This window comes from Blennius ocellaris, assembly GCF_963422515.1.
Source record: "Blennius ocellaris genome assembly, chromosome: 1".
NCBI lineage: Eukaryota > Metazoa > Chordata > Actinopteri > Blenniiformes > Blenniidae > Blennius > Blennius ocellaris.
Genome location: NC_137650.1, coordinates 13,253,473 through 13,276,794, shown reverse-complemented (window position 1 = coordinate 13,276,794; position 23,322 = coordinate 13,253,473). Strand labels below are relative to the sequence as shown.

The 23,322-nt window shown below is 39.6% G+C and overlaps 1 protein-coding gene across 1 annotated transcript; it reads right to left on the bottom strand.

The window, feature by feature from the left end:
* Nucleotides 1-4,463: 4,463 nt before the first annotated feature.
* pcsk6 (proprotein convertase subtilisin/kexin type 6) lies at nt 4,464-22,936 on the bottom strand (the record flags this gene model as incomplete). Its single annotated transcript, XM_080520515.1, has 21 exons — nt 4,464-4,561; nt 5,002-5,114; nt 7,218-7,347; nt 7,574-7,677; nt 7,763-7,850; nt 7,990-8,186; nt 8,590-8,692; nt 10,853-11,005; nt 11,083-11,219; nt 13,876-14,064; nt 14,485-14,602; nt 14,706-14,809; nt 15,672-15,772; nt 17,174-17,386; nt 17,469-17,641; nt 19,179-19,267; nt 19,855-19,931; nt 20,642-20,785; nt 20,865-20,975; nt 21,611-21,715; nt 22,772-22,936. 21 exons carry the CDS (start codon nt 22,934-22,936, stop codon nt 4,464-4,466), a joined length of 2,712 nt encoding a protein of 903 aa, XP_080376641.1.
* Nucleotides 22,937-23,322: the final 386 nt, after the last annotated feature.

Below are 23,322 nucleotides of genomic sequence, written 5' to 3'. Positions count from 1 at the left end.
TCATGATTAATAGACAGGAATTTCCCCTGAACTTTCCCCAATCTCCAGCTTTCCAAAACTCTGAGAGTAAACATACCACAGCGGTCAGCCTGCCTTCAAGCATTGCTCACAACCACCTCTGTTTCTCCTCAGGGACTTTGTGACGTTAATCTATTTCCTCAGTGCAACCTGGAAACTCTGCCGTCAAACCTGTTTGACACACTTGCCTCTTGGCTTTGGATTTAGGAAATACAGCCCATATATATTACCACTGATGCTGGTAACACATTACTCTCATATGACACACTTTTTTCAGTAACGAGTATTCTAACGCGCTACCAGTAATCAGATTAAAGTTACTCCAAGTCACTGTGCGTTGCTGTTGTTGTGTCCCGCAAGACGAGTTTCTTGTCTGCAAAGCCGCTTTATTATTAAACAGAACGGACCGCTCCTCCGTCCTCCTCCAACTCCAACGGTGCATTCAGGTAACCAAAGAGTCTGAACCAACCATCGTCAACAATAAATACCCCCCCCCAACCTTTAAATCAATCAATCAAAGACTTTATTTGTCCAAGAGGGGGGGCAAATGAAGTCTCATAGAACAGGCAGTGCAAATATATAAAGAAATAGAATAGTGCAACAACAGACCACAACTACATCTCTGGGTAAATAAATATCAATAATAGTAAAAATGTGATAATAAAACCGTGAGTCAGATATAAATACAACAAAGAATGAAGGTCAAAGGTTAAATATGTATCATCAGGAGCAGGAGGCAGGGATCAGCAGAATTTTGGGCAAAACCAGTTGTAATTTTTATGTTGACATGGTGGGGGGGGTGGTGTTGGCGGCTGCTGAAATAACTTTAAAAAGTAACTCATAATCTAACTTAGTTGCTTTTAAAAACAAGTAATCAGTGAAGTAATTAAGATACTTTTAAAGCAGTAACTAGTAATCAGTAATCGGATTCGTTTTTTAAAGTCACTGTGGCAACACTGTATATGACACAATGATATTCCATGATTCGTCCTGACAGAATGGGGTCATTCACTCATGCATACAATTGGATCTTTGTGCTGTTGCAGGTCAGATCTACTGTCGGTCTTCTACTTCCCCCTGAAATGAGATAAGATAACACTCTCAGTGAATGAAATGAGTTCCAGTGTTTTGAAAGTTACTCAGAATTAAAAATTGATCTCACCTCCAAATGAATTCTTCGACAAGTACTGCAAACAAACAGTACAGTCAGAGTGGATCAGCAATGCAGAGTAGCGTTAAAATAGCATCAAAACCATATTGTTGTGTACGTTTGATAGAACATGCGTGTTGAAAGCAGCAAAATGTTTCAGTCTGAGGACGTAGTCTAGTAGCATTGTTGGCTATGCCATTTATTGGAAATGGCACATTTTCCTTTAACTTCTTTGGGTTTTCTTTAATTGCAGACATTTTTAAATTGTGCAAAAAGCACTTAAACAAGCAGAAAACCTTGTATTTAAAAGGTTATTATGCTGCCATTTTACTGGTCCAACCCAGTCAGGACCAAAATGGACTTTATTAATTAAATATTTCATTTTTAATGATGATGTGAGAAACCGTGGTTCAGTTTTTATTATGCCAAGGATTCTGTAAAATTAATAAATCATCTCCAACTAATTGTATAGCTTAGAACCATATTTATGTCAGATTAGTGGCTCAAATGCGCTTAATAAATAATGTGCTATAATTTGATCTTTTAGTAATGAGATCAATCAAAGTTGTCCATGTTTGACATAATTGTTCAAATCAACATAAAATCCACAATCCTACAGCATCATAATGATTCCTGGTCTGACGTTGGTCTAAAATGATTAATAAATATTGATATACTGTATAACATCAGAATCAATTTATTCATTACAGCTGCAATTTGTCATCCTATTAACTGTGTCAATATGTTCATAACAAAACCCCTACATAAAAAAGTGTAAATATATATTCAAATATATACACATATAAATAACTATTTGGAGATTGTTTAGTGGTGCAGAGTCAAGGCCAGAATACAAATTGCAGACCGGCGGGAGAGTCGAGGCTCTCTTCACTTAAACCAGCTGCATTTCAGATAAAGGAGAAGGAAATGATGACTGTGTAACTCTTCCTCTGTGGTTTTCTCAGAATGTCACGTCCGACTGTTTCTGTTGAAGAGTTCCAAATAAATGCAGAAATGTATCTAATAACATCACCTCATCTCATTGTTTCACTTTTGCGTTGAAATCAGATTCGTGGAAATTTTGAAAAGATGAGAACTCAGTCAACCTGACACACACGTAGAGGGAAGGATGAGGAACAGATGAGAGATTTGAAAGTCAAAATGTGGATCCTCAAACAACAGATTCATTTTTTTTTAAAAACCTTTTTGAGAATTTGGGGATATTGTTTTTCATTCTTCCCTTCCTGATGCTTTTGTGGAATGACATATCGGAGATGATATTATATGCATTAATTAATACATTTAATCTAAATTGTATATCTAATCCAAAACAATGACATTGATTACAACTTGTTCCTATAAATGCCTTTTTTTCAATTAAGTGACGTGTTCAACTGCAGTGTACAATTATTATTTTCAGCTTTAAAGTTATTCTGTTGCTTTTTGTTTAGTCTCATGTGTGCAAAGCTTTGCAGCAGCAGAGCAACTTCACTGTGAACACACATTTAAAAAAAAGAAAAAGATGTGTCATCTTTCACCGTCAACCACTGGCATTTCTGGTAAATGTGAGAATAATGCGATAGTATTTCAAAATATTCATTCGGTCTGTAAGACCCATTGGTTATTTAATTTTATTTCATATTTTAGACAGAAATCAAAAACAAAATGTTTTTAGTGTTTTTCAACAATAACTCTAGGTTTTACTTGCGCTCAGTCTAAACACAGGTTCTTATCTAGTTTTTGTCGCGTTACATATGAAATGAGCATCACAACAGTCGGGCCTTAGTATTATAAAGGCTGCATTGATAAAGAGAGACAGTAAATAAAACCCAGAGTAACACATCTAACAGGTTCTTGTTTGTACCTCAGTACACACACGTCAAATGCATTACACATGCATAAGTGGTATTATACTGTTTGCTATTATAATCCCGGAGAAGTCTCCTCGCCCTCATAGCTCAAGATAGAAGACAAGTCCTCAGCACAGACACAGACTTCACCCTCTCGCCTGCATGACAGCGTGTGGCCCTGTTTTGTTTCACAGTCTTCAGAAGTCAAACCAGTCTCACATGCTCAGTAGTTCCATGCAGATATAGAAAGTGCTGCAGAGGGCAGTAGAGTTTCATGAACTCACTCAGTGTTCTCGCTCCTCTGTGCTCCGATTCTTCTGCTTGTCAGATTAGGCTCAAGCCATAGTCCTCGTCTCTGACAGCAGTGGTCGTCACAAGTTCGATGTGTGTTAAACTAATTTAACCTTTATTCAAACATAACTTCACTAAATCCCACACACATATCTTATCATCTCAGCAGTTTTTACTTGTATTTTGAAATAAGAAACTCAAACAATTCTCTTGAATCACTTAAAGTAAAACTCGTGTAAACGTACAATATAGTAGTGACTTATTTCAGTGTTTTTCAACCACTGTGCCACGGCACACTGGTGTTCCGCGAGATATAGTGAGGTGTGCTGTGGGAAATGATCCAATTTCACATTTTCTCTCAGAAAACATTTACTCTCACAGCCGCTTTCAGCTGTGAAAGTAATCGTGTATAAATACTGGATTAGTATTCAACTAGGCATCTTTTTACTTTCTTTAAAATTAATCGTTCCTCGCAAGGAGGAAGTCCAACTTTTTCCTCTGCCTAAAAATCAGACACCAGTGCATGTTTCATTATGTGGAGATGCATGAAAATACACTTTGAAAAGTATCAGTGACTAGAATAGTGACTCATGTTTACATATTTTAGACAGAAATCAAAAACAAAATGTTTTTAGTGTTTTTCAACAATAACTCTAGGTTTTACTTGCGCTCAGTCTAAACACAGGTTCTTAACAGCCAAAACAAATGAGTTCAGTTGCTGACCTTTGCCCTGAGCTGAGGTGTTGACCAACACAGGAAGTAGTGAAGAAGAACATAATTCCTCCATGAGGCTGTAACCAGATGGGTGCAAAAGAAGGTGGGTTTATTAGATTATTGTTTTTAATGAATCTGAAAATAATCTGAAAATAAACTTTAAATACAACGAAAAAAAAGACTAGAATAAAAATACTGTTTGGCGAGACTCAGCTTCACACAATTTCTATGAAAGCCTTTATTATGTGACCTGTAAAAGTACACATTCAACTAAGTCACTTAATATAGAAAAAGATTAATGGAATCTTAAATCATATTTGACTCCCAGCAAATTGAATAAAACCAACAAGAGAGCTTCACTCCAGTGAGACATTGTAAAATAACAGATAACTTTAATTAAAGTTTGCGCTGCTTGAGAATAATGAAGTGCGCCCGGCTCCTCATCCATTCATCAGACAGGTGCGGCAGCAGAACTGACGATAACGCTTCCTCTCACACAGTCGGTTGGACTTCACCGTCTCACAAAACACCTCGTTAGCTGGGACACAACACACAGCAAGCAGGGGGTCAAACAGATGTACAGTCTGCAAATTCCATGTCCAACTTCAGAAAGGCAAGATTTATTGAAACTGTCGTGACACTTTTAGTTCCAGTCAGAAATCCCAATGTGGTTTTATTCCACTCATTTTTACTTTTGTCATAAATTCCATGTAAAGTCAAGTTGATTTCAATCAATCGGTTTAAGGCAAATGAGCATCTTTATAAACAGCTCCACATGTGAATCATGTTACTCTTAACTATAAGTTCTGTTACTATGAACCCAGACAGCCACCTATAAAAGGGCCGTTCTCGTGTTTCAGACTAAATATTTCATGTCTTGTGTTTGTGCTGCTGCAACAATAATAATAACAGTAATTTAATAGAAGACGCTTGTGTCACATTTTGACAGCATTAACAGAGAATGATCCTCCTTCTTACCATTATTACAAGAAGCCTTTACTATACACATCCTGCTGATTAGACTGTAACCCGCTTTGCATTCAGTGCAGGTTGTTCCAGGTCCGCTGCAGTTCACACAGTTTTCTTCACACCTGGAGACACACAGCAAAGATTTGATGGATTTCTTTGAAAAATCAGAGAAAGACACAAGCTTGTTTCACTGTCACATATTCTGTCATTTAAACAATGTTAAACCGAGATGTACAATAACACAGAAATACAGCGTATTTATATTTAAATGTTGGATTGCTACAGTAGGTAGTCACTTTACTGTGGTATTTACAGCACATTACTCTTACTTGCAAAGAGTTAAGGGAATACTGTATGCAGGGCGACTATATTATGAAAGAATTCCACAACAAATGGTATTTCTTTTCAATAGTTTTTTAAGTTTTTTTTTTTTTTAATTGTTCTTCCAAACCTCTCAGAATTTCATGGTCAAGTAACCAAATACATATGGAGGAATAGAAACTTTTAAATAATACGGTGTAATAGGTGTTGTGGGTAGTAGGATTACAATTTCGACAGCATGACAAGGATTGACTAAATAAAATAAAATAAAATAAAATAAAATAAAATAAAATAAAATAAAATAAAATAAAATAAAATAAAATAAAATAAAATAAAATAAAATAAAATAAAATAAAATAAAATAAAATAAAATTAAATTAAATAAAACTAAATAAAATTAAACAATGCCCTTGGTTCTCTAAATGTGTTTCAAGGTTTACTTTCAATTGATATTACTGTTATTCTTTTGTTTATCTGCTTGCAAATACCTGCCTTTAAACCAGGGGGCGTGAGGCAGGCGCGACTTTCAGTATTAATGTCTTTATTCATGCTTGAACGATAAAAAAAGGGCCTCCAGCTCATTTTATTAAGTTATTTTGATAATCAGGCGATTGTATGCAGAATGCTGGTGCCAGCAAATCATACAGTGGTTTATACAGATAAATAAATTAATATTATCAGGTTCTCAATGGTAGTACAATTCGGGGGGGGGGGGGGGGGGGGCTGAAAATTTTTTTGTCCTCTAGGGGGGGCATGACAGAAAATAATTGAGAACCACTGCTTTAAACAGTAATGCTGATGTTAAAGGTATAGTAGAGGATTTTCTTCTTCCGGGTGGATCATCAAAATAACTGGTCCTCCCAATTGTCAATCATTCTGGTGATATATGACGTAAGCCCGTCGTACGTGCTCGTCCCTGCGCGCAGCTCACTCCACACGGTCCTCATCATGCCGGTGGCCGACCCGACGCATTATTCTCAGACATTTTTACACAGTTTCACCCCCTCTGGTGCAAATCTTCTTGTAAAGTGAGCTTATGTGAGCGATGCCGACTTGTGACTTGTAAACAGAGCGTGCACGAGGAGAACTGGGCTCGTGCATGTCTCTCGCACGCGTTTTAGTAGGCGTTCCGTCTCGGGAGCAGGTAGAGTGTTGCGCATGCGCATTTTTTTCAAACGGTGGAGAGGGTTCTTTCCTAAAATTCCTGAAAATCCTCCTGTATACCTTTAAGAAAACACAATACTGCTGCATGTTGCAACTGGCATCCAGCTGCTCATAGGTTATTATAGAAATGTATAGCAAAATTGCCCAAAACACTCACATGTTTTGCTGAACTCCAGACACATCGAAACTGTTCACACTGTAATAATGTCTTTGTTGACAACAGTTAACTTGTAACATAGTTCTAGGTCAAAAACTAAATTATTTTCTAAGAAAAAGGATAAAAACTTTTGAGTTGTGAATTACCTTACAAACTTTAGGTTTTTGTATTCAAAAAATATGAATCAACTCAAATTTGACAACTTCTACAGCTTCAGCATGCGTAACTGTCTTTGATCGCCTCACTGCAACTCTGAATCGTCCCTCACAGAGTTTGATAGAAATTAGGCACCTTAAGAATGTAAGGAATACAAAATACAAAATACAAACACAAAGGCCAAAAGTAGAGATAAAAAGTTAGAAAAGTGCAAATACCCCAAAACATTCCAAAAAAGTACAGTAACAAATAGTGTACACAGTACAAATACTGTTATTTTCCAACACGGGAGGCAATAACAAAATTATGAGTGAATATAGTTTGGAATAACAACTACAGCTGTACATTTTAATCCAAGAGTGTCTATAAAGACCGACACTGATAAAAACAATATTGATGATGAGATCCCGATGAAGGCTGCCCTCACCTCTGACAGATCCTATGCGGGAATCCTTCTGCCTCTGCAGAGTAATATCCAGGCGTGCATGCCTCCACACACTGCCACTCCTGCTGCAGGAAGCCCTCAGCACACTGGATACACTCCTCCCTGCCCGGCCCTGAGGAACACCAAAACTAATGTGAGGCTGCTCGTGCACACACCACAGTTTGAGTTTGTTCTCTATGTGAGAAATTGCAGACTGTGCTGGCATGGAATCCCTCTCAATTTCCTCCCTTTATTACCCTCTAACTGGCCTCCACCTCTGTGTTTGGAGGTTTATAACTTTAAAAATGGCATGCTGTGCCCGGCTAAATACATCAAACTAGATTAAAAGTGAACCTGACCTGTACAGGTCTTGCAGGAAGCATGGCACAGGCTGCAGGTCATGTCCTCCAGTCGGAGAAAAGTCCCATTAGTGCATTCAGGCACGCATGTCATCCCTGCAAGACTGAAGGGAAAAACAGCTCTGCTGCAATTTGTTGCTCTAAACTGAATCAGGAAACCTTATTGAGAGTTAGTCTGTGTTTACATACCTGTAACCTTCAGTGCAAGCAGTGCACCGGTCTGCATCCCTCAGACATGTCTGACAGGTGTCATGACACTTCAGACACCGCCTCTGATCTGCGCCACACATGGTAAACACATTCAAAGTATGAATATGGCAACATGACGCAGGTTCTTGATGAGAACAAACATCTTATTTATGTTCCTCGTACTCACTCAATGCAGGCAAAAACATTCTATGTCTGCGTTTACTTACTCTCATCAGCAAAGTAACCTGGAGGGCAGATGTTGATGCAGCTGGAGGTGAGGGCGTTGAGGTAAAAGCCTCCTCGGCAGGAGAGACACTCGCCGGCCGATCGGCCAGAGCATTTCTCACAGCCTTTGTAGCAGAGTTTACATCGGCGAGATGCTACATCCTCGTAGCGTCCCAGTGGACAGTGGCTCACACAAGTTCTGCACACACACGCACACACACACACAGGAAGATGCAGTGTTTACATATAAATCAATTCAATTCAACGTTATTTATATAGCACAAAATACTACAGTAATTTTGAGGTACTTTTAACAGAGAGAAAGCCAACAAATCCACAAGAGCAACTGTGGAAAGGAAAAACTCTCTCCAACAGGAATACTTTTGTGCAGAAACCAGACCCAGAGGAAGTGGCTTTTCTGCTGACCAGTTGGGGCGAGGGGATAGAGGAGAGGGAAGGACAGGACAGGAAGTGTTTATTCAGAGATGCTGTACAAAATTATGTCGGTCCGATTTTCCAATCTAAACACAAGTAGAGAATGTACGAATCACAATTGATCAACTTTTAAACATTTTCTCTTGAGCAGCATGAACAAACCTCACCTGCCACTTTTCAGGCTGCCTGAGCTGAAGTGGACACAGTTGAGGCAGTGGTCAGCGTCTTGTCCATCGCAGCCCTGGTCTCCACACTCACTGTGACAAGGTCCTGCAGCAACACCACACAGATCGTGAGCCACTGCATCACCAGCTCTATCTGCTGCATCACCTCTTCCTCCCTCCATCATCATCATCATCATGATGCCTTATCATCGTTGTAACCTATTGCCATTATCATATTTGCCATTAGCATCATGGTCTGTCATCGTTCTCACTCTCGTGAAAATCCTCATCATCATTTTCATTGATTTAGTCATTGTTATCATTATAACAATGACTAAATGCTGGAGCATTACTTTCTCCACTGTCGCTGCCTATTAGGACTTTCTTCCTGTGGTTTAATGTTCCTCATCATGTCCTTGTGTGGCCACTGGCACTTGAAAACCATTTAATTTGCTTTTCTTTTGCCTTTTATCGGCTTGCTATCAGCCACAATGTGCAGTGAGAGGAGCGGCTCGGCTGTGCTTTTCAAACCATGACTTACAATAATGTGCGAGCACCTTGTCTCTGTTTAAAGGTGATTGACTGTTATTGTAGAAATGACAAAGACCATTTGGAATGCTATAGGGGGAGTTCATCAGAAATCTGCTACTCTTTGAAAAGAGTCTAGTAGAATTATTGCTTCTTGGTCATTTGCCTCAGCCAACTAGTGAGGTAGCTGACTTTCATGCATGTCCAGACACGTATAACAGATGTTACGGAGACTCTGAGGAATGTTAGAAGACGGATTCCATCGAGTTTTCCCCTTGAAATATTGATTGTACAAGCAGGAGGACACTGTGTTCAAGCCCCTTTGACTGTTGGCCACCAAAGTATGTTTGTTTCATCTCAGACTAAATGCTAACACACTATCCTTATTCAAAGAAATTCCATGAAGGGTCCCAGTTTGTCGCAGGTGATTGTCTAAGCTGATCTCTCTCATACTTAAGTCTGCAGTTGATTTCATACTGCTGAAAAACAAAGGACAGCACAGACAGGCTGTGGTGGAGGGAGCACACTTAGACTGATATTACAGAGTTAGTCTGTATGTGTATATGTAAAGCAAAAAAACCACAATGAAACGTAAAAAGAGACACACTGGTTGTATCGGTAATTATGTAATCAAATGCATGATCAGACCACCAATAGCAAAACAGGCAGACGCATAATAAAATGTTGCTCGACTTAATTAGTTGTTTATGTCACTTGTCATATGAAGATTTGCTACTAAGCAAATTAAGTTTCCGTCTAGTGAGACAATGTGCAATAAGATGTGCAGTTGGATGATCCTCATAAGAAGGAATGGATCTTCTCCTTAACAACAACAACAACAACAACAACAATAATAATAATAATACACGAACTTCTCAATAAATTAAAGGTATACAGGAGGATTTTCAGGAATTTTAGGAAAGAACCGCCCTCTCCACCGTTTGAAAAAAATGCGCATGCGCAACGCTGTACCTGCTCCGGGAACGGAACGCCTACTAAAACGCGTGCGAAAGACATGCACGAGCCCAGTTCTCCTCGTGCACGCTCTGTTTACAAGTCACAAGTCGGCATCGCTCACATAAGCTCACTTTACAAGAAGATTTGCACCAGAGGGGGTGAAACTGTGTAAAAATGTCCGAGAATAATGCGTCGGGTCGGCCACCGGCATAATGAGAGCCGTGTGGAGTGAGCTGCGCGCAGGGACGGGCACGTACGACGGGCTTACGTCATATATCACCAGAATGATTGACAATTGGGAGGAAGAGTTATTTTGATGATCCACCCGGAAGAAGAAAATCCTCTACTATACCTTTAAGTTACAATTTTTGAACCTACATGCAAAATCTTAATCCTTTGTGGTGACTTATCAGAATCGCTCCTGCTTGCCATTAATCTGGGACAGGCTACATACAACATTAGTTTGGATGCAAATCAGAGGTGAGCACAATGATAATATTGCATGTATGTGGTTTAGCTTGCAGTGCTGTTCTAAAACAAGACATCAGAGATGCGATCATGAGAACAAGGCAGCACCGCTGCCTATCAATAACTTTTTGTATATTCTGTGTGGCATTTGCATGGTTTTCCTGACCCCGTGTTCATTTTTCACAGGCTGAATGTATGTTTGGTTGTCTCTTCCCTTATGTTGGACTCCTGATTCATGCAATCCTTGCCTGGATTACTCCGATATAATTAGAAGATGCATGTCTTTTTTGGTGTGTTTTATTGTTGTGCTCACCATCGTACTCATCGTCGTCCTCCTCCTGGACTTCTGGCTCCACCAGAATCTCCTTGGAGATCGGGACCTCCAGGATCCTTGACCGGGAGTGCTGCGGGCTGCCAGGGGCCTGAGATGTGCCGTGAAGGATCAGAGTCCATTCTTTCAGGTTACCTGTGCCAAGCAAACAGCATGTTATTAACTTGACACAGGAGCGATGTAGATTTAATGGTTGGCCTGCTGGTTCTCACCAAGCGCCTCCAGGTTGCGCAGCTTTGACGGCGAGTCAGTAACCTCCAGAGTCCATGTGCCCTCTGCCCTCTCACCCCAAAAGTGAACTGTCATAAACTCCCAGTTCGTGAAGCCCTTGTTGGAATTGTCAAACAACCTGTGAAACAACAAGGAGTTGAAGTGAAATGAGGAAAATATAAAGTGAAATCCTCTGTGCTTATGGTGCTATGGAGCCACAAATAGCCTCATGTTGAAGACTCAGACGAGGTCACTTTAGCAGATCTCAGTCACGCCTTTATAAGTTTGTATTTATTTATCATTCTGAGAGTTTGGCTGCAGAATGTACTAACAATTCCGGTTCTCCCGAGATTCACACTAAGCTTCTTTGGTTCTTTCCTTGTTAACATGCATTGCAAGGAACTCCACTCACAGCTTTCAATGTTTCTCTCGCTTGTCATAAAGATGCTCTAATAACTTTAACATTCAACATGTTCGGAAATTATCAACGAAGACCACTCAAAGACACACATGGGGTTAAAAAGGAGTTTCAAACATTGTGTGCAAACACACTTTTTCCCAACAAGACTTGATAAGCACCAGAACGTTAATATCTTCTTGGCGGGTTTAAGTCGTTTACATTCATTATTGTTACTGCTGTATGTATTCAAAATATTTATTAATAATATTATTGTTATGGACCATAAGTCAGAAGTGAGAATGCTGAGAAGCTGCGATACCCTCGGTCTGATGGTGTAGGAACTACATAGTTACAAATTAAAAGTTACAAAATGAGCATCAAAACCTATACTAATCAAAAACACAAATCTTATACCAGTGAGCCGCACAGCATCTCTGAGTTGAGCTATATTATCACATCAATGATTGATCTGAACAAAATCATTTTAACGGCTCATGAAAATGTCAGTGCGATTCACCAAATATTTTTAGAAAACATCCCTTATTCATGTTAAGTGGGCTTGTTTTTTTTCAAAGAGAATAGGAATAAAAGGAATTTACATTACTACAAATAAAGTACAGTAATCGTACAGTGAAGAATAATGAAGCTTAAATACTGAAAATGTGAACACGCTAATAAACCCAGGAAAGGAAAAATAAGCCTCTTATATACAAAAGTACACAGTTGGCTTTTACTCTCAATTCCTGCCTATCTGACTTCACTTCAGGTCATGGGGAAAAGCAACAGCACAGAGGCCATTGCACTGCTTTCAATTATTTTTGCCTGACCAGAACCATGAGTTATACGTGACCAGATAGATCATGGGGGGAGAAACTGCATCTCATTCACCGTGCATCATTGCATCATAACCAAATAGTTTCTCATAATAAATAATCAAATATGGATGTGGCATATACATGTATGTATGTATGTATGTATGTATGTATGTATGTATGTATGTATGTATGTATGTATGTATGTATGTATGTATGTCAGTTATTATACAGTTAGGTGGTGGCAACAAATTGATCTTGAACAGGCTGGACCAGTAAAAAAAAGAAGCATAAAAAGCTCTCAATGACAGCAAATTCCCAAGTGGAAAAATATATATATTCAAGAAAATATCTTTTTACATAACCTAACAAGTTCTAATTCACTGGTGAAAAAATACTAGATTACCCTATTTACAGGTTGAAATTACAATTAAATACGCTATTGACACGCTATTATATTATTGGCTGTTACAAGCTCGGACTAAAACAGAATAAACTCCAGTGAATAAATGAAAAGCAGAAGTTACTTTTATCGAAGAATAAAAGTTGATGTTTATTGTAAATTTTACAATGTGTAAGGTCATTCTGTGGGCCACAATAAACCCTGATGGGCTGGTTTTGGCCTGCAGGTCTTATATTATACCTCTCTGCTTTAGCTGTGTAGTCACAGTACTGTTTCAGCACTTTTTCCTTCATTTTGATGTATTCAAAACATATTTTTCACTGTGTATGCAGGACATCACTGGTAGGTGTTAACGTTGTTTTTTCTTTATCAAGCTTTAGATGCCGACACTCCTTACAATGCAGTCGAATAATTAACGTTCTCCTGAGAGAAAGTGTCCTTCTCATTGTTGCTTGTGGAGAAATGAATAGCAGCTGCAGCAAAAAGGTCTGGAATGGTATTTAAATTCTTTTCAAAATACAGTTTTTCAGCCAGTACTCAAGCCTTTCTTTGGATGTCCTTCAGAGAAACTACAGGCTTTGTGTAACTTTAAACACATGTAGCACCACTTCCTGTTACCTGGAAATTAACATTGTTCATAAAATGCTCATTTCATAAAATCATGCTCCAGATGTTTGATTTACCTCAGTCCAGCAAGTCTTTGTCTGAGTTTGTTTCTATTGTATTTTGTAATGCTGTAAAATGCAAAGATTTGATCCAGCAGCTCTGTACAGATAATCCAGAAAACTACAAAATAATGAGCTGAGATTCCAATTAATGCCTTCTCTGTTGTTTTTGGAAGCATATAATGAAGAATACCTGGTGTTACGACAGCAAATCCTCTGAGTGTCCAGTGGATTAAAGAGCCATAAGAGAACGCAAACAAAGTTAACTTTGATTTGAATTGGTGTTTTTCTTTTTTTTTTAATAAACCGGAAAAAGGCTTATCATAAAAAATCGAGTCTTTCTTGAATCATCTGATGGCACACATTGACAAGCAACTGTGTAAATCAGAAAATTGGCTTTTTCTCCAAGAAGAGTTACAATAGATACGGTATGAATACATTACTAGACATCACAGGGGTATTTGGCTGACCTGACCCCCTCATTAATGTGCTGCTGTGAGCAGTGTGGCTCTCACCTCCTGGCCAGCAGCTGCGTTCTGGTTCCAGATGGAGAGACCAGGTTAATCTCCAGGTCTCCTCGACGCAGGTGGACGATCAGGACCTTCACCACAACGTGTTCCAGGTAATCCACGTGCTGCTCGGGGTCTTGTGAGCATCCGGAGGTGAAAATACTGCTGTTCAGACTTTGGCCAGGGTGAATGTGTCTGAGAGAAGCACAGCCATTATAGAAATACTCTCATAGTAAAGACTGCTTTCTCACAAATTCTTCAACTGCAGTGATCAAGAAGTGTGTGTTACAAGATGAGATCTGGTTTAAAAAAATGACCTATATTGCATTTCAACTGCCTTAAATGTAATCAATGTCGTTGTTTTTGTGTGATTTATTTTGGACCTAAAATATCATCTATTTTGCCAAGATCGTGTCTTTGTCATAGGTTACATCCATCAGTCCAAAAAGAACCATTGTTTTGTTGATGCCTTGAGGCATGGGCTTAAAAAAAATCCTGATTACTAGATGCATCATTTCGTCTTCACTTCGGTTCAATGTTCAATTGTTTATCATAAAGGACAAGATGCACTCCAATCTTATTGCAGGTGGACAATTTTGGTGGACAATTTCACACCTGGTGCGTCGCTCTGGCATCTGTGTGCAGATGCGCTGAGCAGGAACGGTCCTCCACTTGGCGGCCTCCAGCACCATGGCCTCTGCGTCCACCAGGCCGAAGCCGTACAAGTGGCTGACTGAGAAAGACCACAGGACACAGACAGACTCACAACATGAACACCGGGCTTCAGACACACTTGTGTTTAGTGTATATAACGTTGGAAGAAGAAAGCAGTGTGCCTCTGTGTCCAGCAGCGTTGGTCTTCCAGTCATCAGCCTTCAGGTGAACTGGTCTGGAGGTTCTCACCAGCAGGTGTTGCACATCCCTCCACGTCAGTAAGAGGCTGCAGGAAGCAAACACTCTTTATCTCATTTGAACAAAGATTGACTTAAAGAGAGTTGGTTTAGTTTCTGCTTCTATGAAAACTAATTTCCAGTATTTTTGCCTAATATAAGTTTGGGGGGAAGAAATTGCTATTGTTTTTTTTAATACTTTTTCATACACATATACCATGAACTGAAGATCACATCAAAGTGGCAGTGTGCTCATAGAGATACAGCCCTCAGTCATTCAGAAACAATTGCAAGATCTAAGAAGAGTGAAATGGTATTATGACTAAGTCTAAAGGTAAAAGTTGTGGTGGATCCAGCCGCTGAAACAGCCACATTTCAGCTGAAGGCTGAACTTATTCAAACTATTTCAAGCATTAAAGAAAAGAAGAAATGTTAATCACATCACAATAGACACTGCACTTTCAGATATTTGCATGATCTCTCCTCAGAATGTACGTCATGTTCATGAAGACAATTGTGCAAAACATAGAGTGTTATTTTGTGCATCTGTCAGATATTATCATTAGTGGTTCCCATCAGAAAATCCGTTTCCACATTGTGTATATGCAATATCGACTTTGAGCCTATTTTTAAACATACAAATCTGGCCTTCAATCATGGCTCTAATTTTGCAGTGTGACTTAAGCTAGAACTTGTATCTGTTGAAAAAAATGTGAATTTTAATCCATGTTTTCTTTCCGATATGTGTTTTTTCTTGTCTTTATCCACACACACACACACACACACAGTGAACACACATAGAAAATTGCAGTATATTGTGCTAAATAAATGGTCCCAATGTTTTGCAGGCTAACTCTAACATGTCCAGTAAGAATGAGTACAGAGACAGATGATGTCGAAGAGTGAACTGACTTGGCCTCCAGAGCGAGCGCTATGACCCCGGCCACGATGGGAGCAGAGACAGACGTGCCAGTGTGGCTGTCAGTGCAGCGCTGCGACGCATCTGTCGTGAACTGCCAGGGAACAAATGATTCAACTATTACTTATATGTATTATTCACATATCCCTCTATCAATGTCATGAGTGTATTATTTATCAGTCATCAAGAGAAATTTTGCAAAGAAATTCACCGTGTGTTCAATCATAAAATATCTAAATGTTATTTCTACTGTTGGTAATTCGAATATAATGCTGGAAATAGTGTCAATCAACCCTAACCTAAATAAACTTATATCAAGGATAGCTTAGATATTTTATATTTCCCTTATTGTGTATATGGGAAATTATATTGACTTCAACATAAAAGTGAATTCATTTTTAGAGGACATGAGAATAACATACAGCTACAAAGTGCTTTCAGTGAAGGACAAGATTGAAATTTCAAAATGTACTTACTTTCAGAAAAGTTGGGACATTCTGCTCAACATCATTCAAAACAATGCAAAGATTTGCGAATCTCAAAAAGTAATTGTATTCACAGTGTGATGTTTGAAATCCTGACGTTCCTAGGGTTTGTGTTGTGGTGGGTCGTCACGATGCTGTGAAGCGAAGTTCACGTGACCTGAACGTGGCTTTACTGTGTGGGCATGTGGCTGCTGTACCAGACCTGCTCTCAGACCTTGACCCAGTGGGGGTCTGTGGGTTTTTGTTATCAGTGAGTTCAAACAGCCGACATGGAGCTACAAATGAATCAGCTGTGTGGGCTCATGTTTATACACACCTCTTCAAGCATACAGGAGAATCAGAGCTCAACTCAACCATGTATCTAATCATCCTCTTCACCTGTATTGACAACATGGAGCTTTTTTTCTGAGAGAAACCTTTCCAATCAATTGACTTTAATCTACATTTTAAATCATTTTCACACACTGTGATCTCCATGACAGTTTTTCTCAGTGAAACTTGCAGGAATTTGAGGAAGCCTAGCACACTATTAAATTCCTTTTAGACTGCTTAAAAGCTTCTGGGCTGATCATTATACAGTAACCGCTCCAAAAAGTAACCATCTTGATGTACAGTCATATTGAAAAAAAGACTTAAAATAGCAGTGGTGTGTGTGTGTTATTTTGTAAACATTTTAACTAGACTGCTGTAATCTGGTAAAGTAATAGTCTCTGATTTTTCTCACTATTGCAACACAATCCTGATAGTGGTAGTGGCCCCCAGGTAATGAGGACGTTTGAAATACCACTTGTGCTTGTGGATACACCCTCTATGAATGTAACCTGGTCAACGTCTATCACATGTCTGCCTGGACTGTGTTCAAAAGTGCAAATCTCTGTATGCTACTTCAACCAGAATCACCGGAGAAGGAAACGAGATACAGCTTCTGGTTTCACGTATAGATTAGAAACCACAAATACTCATAAATTGTTTTGGTTTTTTTAATCCACACTACATAAATGTGTACTTACAATCTTCCTCTCATTAAACTCTCCGCTGCTGTAGGTTGCGGCCATGATGGAGCTGCAGGCCTCCAGGTACATGGGCCTGTTTCCATTCTCTGTTGTGCTGGAGATGGAGATGGTGTAGATGCTGTTGGCGTACCCGTCACATGAGCAGTGATCCTCCTGCCGACCTCCATTACCTGAAGCCCACACGAAAATGGAGCCCAAGCCTTGACGGCCCTGCGTGAGTTAAACACACTGTGATGTGCTCATGTAATCTCCATGCGTGCAAATTACACAAGCACATGTTGTTTTTAATGACCTTTCTGACGCCTCGCTCAAAAACCTGGTTGGTTAGTGGCCCAGGGCCGTCAACGGTCTTGCCGTCGTCTTTTGGCCCCCAGCTGGCACTGTAGATGTGGATGTAGTCGGGTCGAATTCCCAGCGACTTGGCCTCCACGATATCGGACACATCACCATCCAGCATCCGGATCCCTGCATGCAAGATTACATCAGCCTCAATGGATCAGGATCACTTCATGTGCACTGGGCGCTATCTTCAATGTGGAAGAATAAAGAGTCACGAACAATATCAGATTTTTACAGCTCCAATGTCCAACAGCTGCACAGGTAGCTTGTCTTGGCATACATAGCAGATGAGAAACGTAATCTCTTCATTTTAAACAATTGGATTTAAAGTCTAATTGAAAATGTGCTTTAACTACAGTCAAACTAAATCATTAAAACAGACCAGGCACTGAATGAACTTCATCTCATAATCATGCAACAAAAAGCAGTATTCTCTGCTCGCATGTACTGAAGATACTTTTTGCAATGGTGAATCAAAATTGGCCGTCTTCAGCTCCTGTACACACCTGGTCAATTATAAAGCAGATTTTCTTTAATTCTGCAGTTTGTTTGCAAATTGAGCTAAAATTATCATTTTAACACAAATATCTTGAGAGGAAATCTCTGAATTTGAACCCCTTTAGCAAGAATAACACAAAATTCATTGATCCCCGTCCTCTCTGATCAGTTAGTGAAGTGATGACTGCAGAAGAAGGTGCAGCTGATGCTCCTCAGCTCTCCATCAACATGGCCTTTGATAGAAAGGTGAGAGATCAACATAGCAAGGTCATAAATAAGACCATAGTGAGTGTAGCAGCTGTTCTGACTTGCTGTTAGCAGAAGATCAGTACAAAGAAATGGTCAAATTTAAAAACACTGACATCTAAAATAACAAATCCTGCCCTAAATCTGACTGAAAACAATTGGAGACCCTGAAATATGTCACAAATAAAAAAGAACTTGAACAGATGAGTTGGAAAGCGTTGATCCGAGGCGTAAGACTAAAAGCTCTGCAATCAGCACAACAATGCTCTCATTGTTTAACCAGACGCACATAACTCCTTTTTGCATTCCAAATATTCTGATCATGCAAACATGATTCCTTTGCATTTACTTGTCAATATATTCTGAATTTTGATGGGAGATCTGTTGAAAATTTGGATAGATGTGGCACATTTCGGAGATACCTGTACCAGAGATGAGTTGTAAAGCAAAGCTCTCTGTTCACTGGTTCGTCGACACCTCCACCCTCAGCTATGGTGCGGACTCTGGATCATAACGCCCAAAAAATGTGACCACAGATACTATGTTCTGAAATGAGCTTTCTTAACAGATTGTTGGGCCTCACTTTGCCCTCCAGTCCCTCAACGAGAGGTCTACCAGGCATGCCCCAATGACATGAGACTCCTAAGTAGAGAAATTGTATCTGATTGTATCTGGCTGCAGCATTGGGGTCCTCCTAGGAGAGCTGAAGAAAGAGTGTCAGAGCTTATTTGCTGAATTTGAAAAGTACTGAAAATTTAAGGGAACGGTATTTGTTGTTTTCCACTGAACTTCACATCTAATCAGCAATTCACCCCGATTTGTGTTAAAAATTAACATTAGAGACTTTATAAGGCCTGTCTAAACGCCTGATAAAATCATGAACATCCGACACAGATGTGGAAAGAACCTCAAAGTTTACCTCCAATGCGAGCGTTGTAAGCAACACCAATGATGCAATGGGAGTTGTTGGCTGCTGCTGCAACTTCACCTGCACACCGAGTTCCATGTCTACGAGTCAAAGAGCAGGAATTACATCCTGATCCACAGTTGGGACCTGTTCAATGCCTTTATCCAAGGGCTACAGTATGAAACAAATAAAGCACATCGATGTCCATTGATAAAAAATTGCAGATTAGCTGTCATCACATCACATGCACTGAGATCTTTAGGGCAGACTTTTCTTTGCATGCTCAAAAAACACCTTTTTGTAAAGGCTGACACATTGTATTTCTCTGTCAATCCTTTTTTGTACGGGAAGCAAACACACCTGGGAGGTAAGGCAAAAATAAATGGTCTTCCAGCCATTTTCCAGAAAAGCTTTATGAACTGACTGAATTGAACCAAAGTGAAGGACTAGGTTGCAAGACTAACTCATATAATAAATAATTAGTCTTCTGTTCTGACAGTGATCTACTTTGACTGGTTGAAACATCTCTGGATTGATTGAGAGCGTATCTGGTCTGTGCATGAACATGAGCCCTATTGTGAATTGCACTGTTTGAAGGGCAGAGTTGTTGGAAAAAAAAAAAAAAAAACAGGGATGGATTTATGCAGACGGATGTAAGAAGGACAAGAGACCTTTGTGAAATTCTTACATGTTTTCACTGCGTAAACCATAATGAGGTGTGGGGTCATGGTCGTTCCCGTTGATGTCATAACTTGCGAGATGGTCCTATAGAAATGAAAAAGAACCAAGAAAAATGACGTATATGTGACAGAGAAAAGAAAAATCCAACTCACTTTTGTGTCAGTCGTCTCTGTGTGATGTTAATAAGGTTGATGGGTAAACTTATAGGCAGCATTACGAACGAGTTATAACGCAGTATGTTACATTTACTAGTAAATGATGAAATGTGTATTTATCACATTTACTGAATTCACTGACACATCCATGAGATTTCTCTGCTTTGTTTTGCTTGTTAGCAGACATAAAAAAAACCCAGCTGCTGTCTCCCTGTCCTGCTCCCTGTGCAGGATTTAAGCTTTAATATTAGCTGAAAACCGATGCACATAGGGAGAGAGTGAAATGAAAATGCACTCTTGGGAAATGTTTTTATTTAATTCCAAAGCTCTGATCAGACACACAGTACGTTATAGAGTTTATCGCCTGGTTGTACAGGTTTATCTTGAGCCAGTTTATTTCAATGGACCTGTTGAGAATATATGCTAAGGAAATGAATGTGTTTTTGTGTTTCGTGTCCAACTCTTACGCTGCTTTGGGGACTTTCAATAAATCTTACATTTGTATTACCTTATAAAGTAATTATCAAGAAGACAGTTAATGTAAATAAAAACCAATGTTTAGTAACTTGCAACACTGTGGTTGCCAATGCGCTAACAAATAGATTTTTGTGCTGTATTCATATATTGAGATGCACACACGTAGTTTTGAACCAGATCTGGATGGTTCCTCTCAATGCCGTCGTCCAGGATGGTGACCACTACGTTTTTGCCGGTGTATCCTCTCTGCCAGGCGGCCAGGATGTTCATCTCGGAGCGACAGCGGCTGCTCTGATTATTGCAGTGCTGAAGACAAAAACACAGACACAAACACCTCGTATTTCTGTCCCAAGACAGCAACACAACCTGTCAGTACTATACTTACAATATACCACATGTTGGCCCATTTAGGGTCATTGAAGTGAATGAAGTTCGGGTCACTCGGGGCGTACCTTTTCACTCTTGTTTTTACGAGCTGCTGCTGGGCCCAGTCCACCTGCAGAAGGAAAACAAAGTTCTGATTTCCTGAATCCAACTTGTTAACATAAAGGCCTCATATTATAACATAGTTAACTATAAGCACACATCCACATCATCATGTGGCATGGGTTCTGTAACAAGAGCACTTAAACATTTATTATTAGATCTCGGTCTGCTATTTATATAATATTTAGATTTTCTTTCATCATGTTGTATCAGGTTTTTTTCTTTATAACTTAGAACCACAAAAGAAACATTTATGTTGCGCAAAATGAGGCCAAAAAAATGAGAAATACAGTGACATTTTGCCGTTGCCTAAAAACCTATTACCTGTTTTTTAATGTGATGGCACCACTACTTCTATTAAAAAAATAAATACAAATTGGGACATGACCATATACATGTGTTCTGCTGCCAGAACGTCAAGAAAATGTACTTTTCATTCTGTGGTTCCTCCCACAGGTTTATGACAACACGACGTGCTCCAGTAAAGACCACCATGTTCACACAACCCTTCGCATTATTGTATAAAGTGACCAAAATATGTGAACTATGTGAACTGTGGCCAACGCCCTGCTCCACACTTTTGTAAGGAACCAGACAGGAGGAACAAACCCCTGCTGAACATGGTTCCACATGACAGAGACTCACCTTGGGGTCCATGTGGATGAAGCTGTGCGGGCCCCTCACAGAGAACGCAGCCCTGCGGACCACCCTGCTGTGGTGGAAGTGGTAATGATCGTCCAGGCTTCCTATCTGACCAAACAAGAAGATAATCACACAATATTCAGCATTCCATCAGTGTAAAGCTTTAAAAAAAAAAAAAAAAAAGTGCTTATGATTTCAAGTTTTCTACATGTGTACAGAAGGATTACGTCACTCGATAAATGTTTTTTTCTTCTTGAAATAGCATCAGAAATGTGAGCTGGATTAAAACATGTGCTCACTTGGCACAAAGCCTGCTTTTTTCTTCAAATGTGATCCAAATCTGACTTTTCCTCAGCTTATCTCACACAGGACGTTACGCTCTTCTACAAACTATCTTGTTCCAAAAAAAACCATTTGTTATCTTTCCAGTAGCTTTTAAAGATCCACACATTATAAGTGATGGCCCATCTTCAGATGTTGTTGACAATTTCTGGAGGCTTCCTCATTTTTCAATTCAATTGTGAAATTTTGCAAGCTGAGTTTAACTGTAAAAGCCCCTTTTAATCTTTATATTTCAAGCTGTTCCATAATGAAATTATTATTTGGCCTCAATAAATGATTTTTCAATCACAACAACAGAAGGTGGGTAAATAGTTACTCTAAAAGTTAGATTTTGGATCCTAGTGGACGTTAGACACCAGTGAGCAAGGAGAAAAGTCTGTATAACTCCTCATTTCTGAGAGATCTGTACAGAACCAGCACATCTTCAAAAACTGATGAAGTTGACTCACGGTGTTAATCATTTACTGGAAAAGTGTAGTGGTTTTGTTGTTTTTTTTGCGCTACGGTCATGATTGTGTATAATGATGTAATCATATACTATAAATGTTTGAGGGAACTCTGAAAATCATCAATCTAAACAATAAAAAAAAAAATCCAGGATATTTTGATGTTAGTTCTGATTTGATTTCTGACTTCAAATTGAGTGATTCACTCTTTCACCCATACTGACCCCCTGTAAACAAAAGACTAACATTTATTTACCGTCACAAAGTTTTTCTATAGTTTCCCGAAATAATGTAAATTGATCCACAGAGAGAAAAAAAAGAAGAATCCCCATGTGTTCCTCCTATTGTAAAGAAAACTAAGCAGAGCTGTTCTTACCTGTCCCAGGTTTCTGTATCCATACTTTGCTGCGATCTTGTCCGCCTGGTCCGGACCTCCTGTGACCCTCACTGCCCAGTGGTTGGTGAACTGATCCCGGCGTCCGGACACCAGCTGCAGCCCGCCGGCGACACCCAGGAACACCAAGAACCAAAAGAAAGGCATCCCGGCTCCGGGACTTTACAGACTCCTGACTTGAATTTGTGATTAGATGAGCAGTCCAGGTTTCAGCACTGTCCGGTAGGTTTCCATCCCGGTCCCCGGTCCCGGTCAGTCCGCTCTGAAACGACCACGCTTCCAGTGCGCGCGCCGCGGCGCCGCGCTCCGAGGCGCACCGAGCCGGAGGACACGTCGCTTATCAAAGGAATAATGCGACGGTGATTTAAATGATGAACTTTGTTTGTTTTGAATAAATAACACAGTTACATTGTTGCAATATAATGAAGACATAAACACATAGGAAAGAGGAGAGAGGAAATACAACGTCATCCCACCCCATCTCCATCATAAAGGTTTGAAGGTTTTATTGTCAGTTACAAAAGCAATCGTGT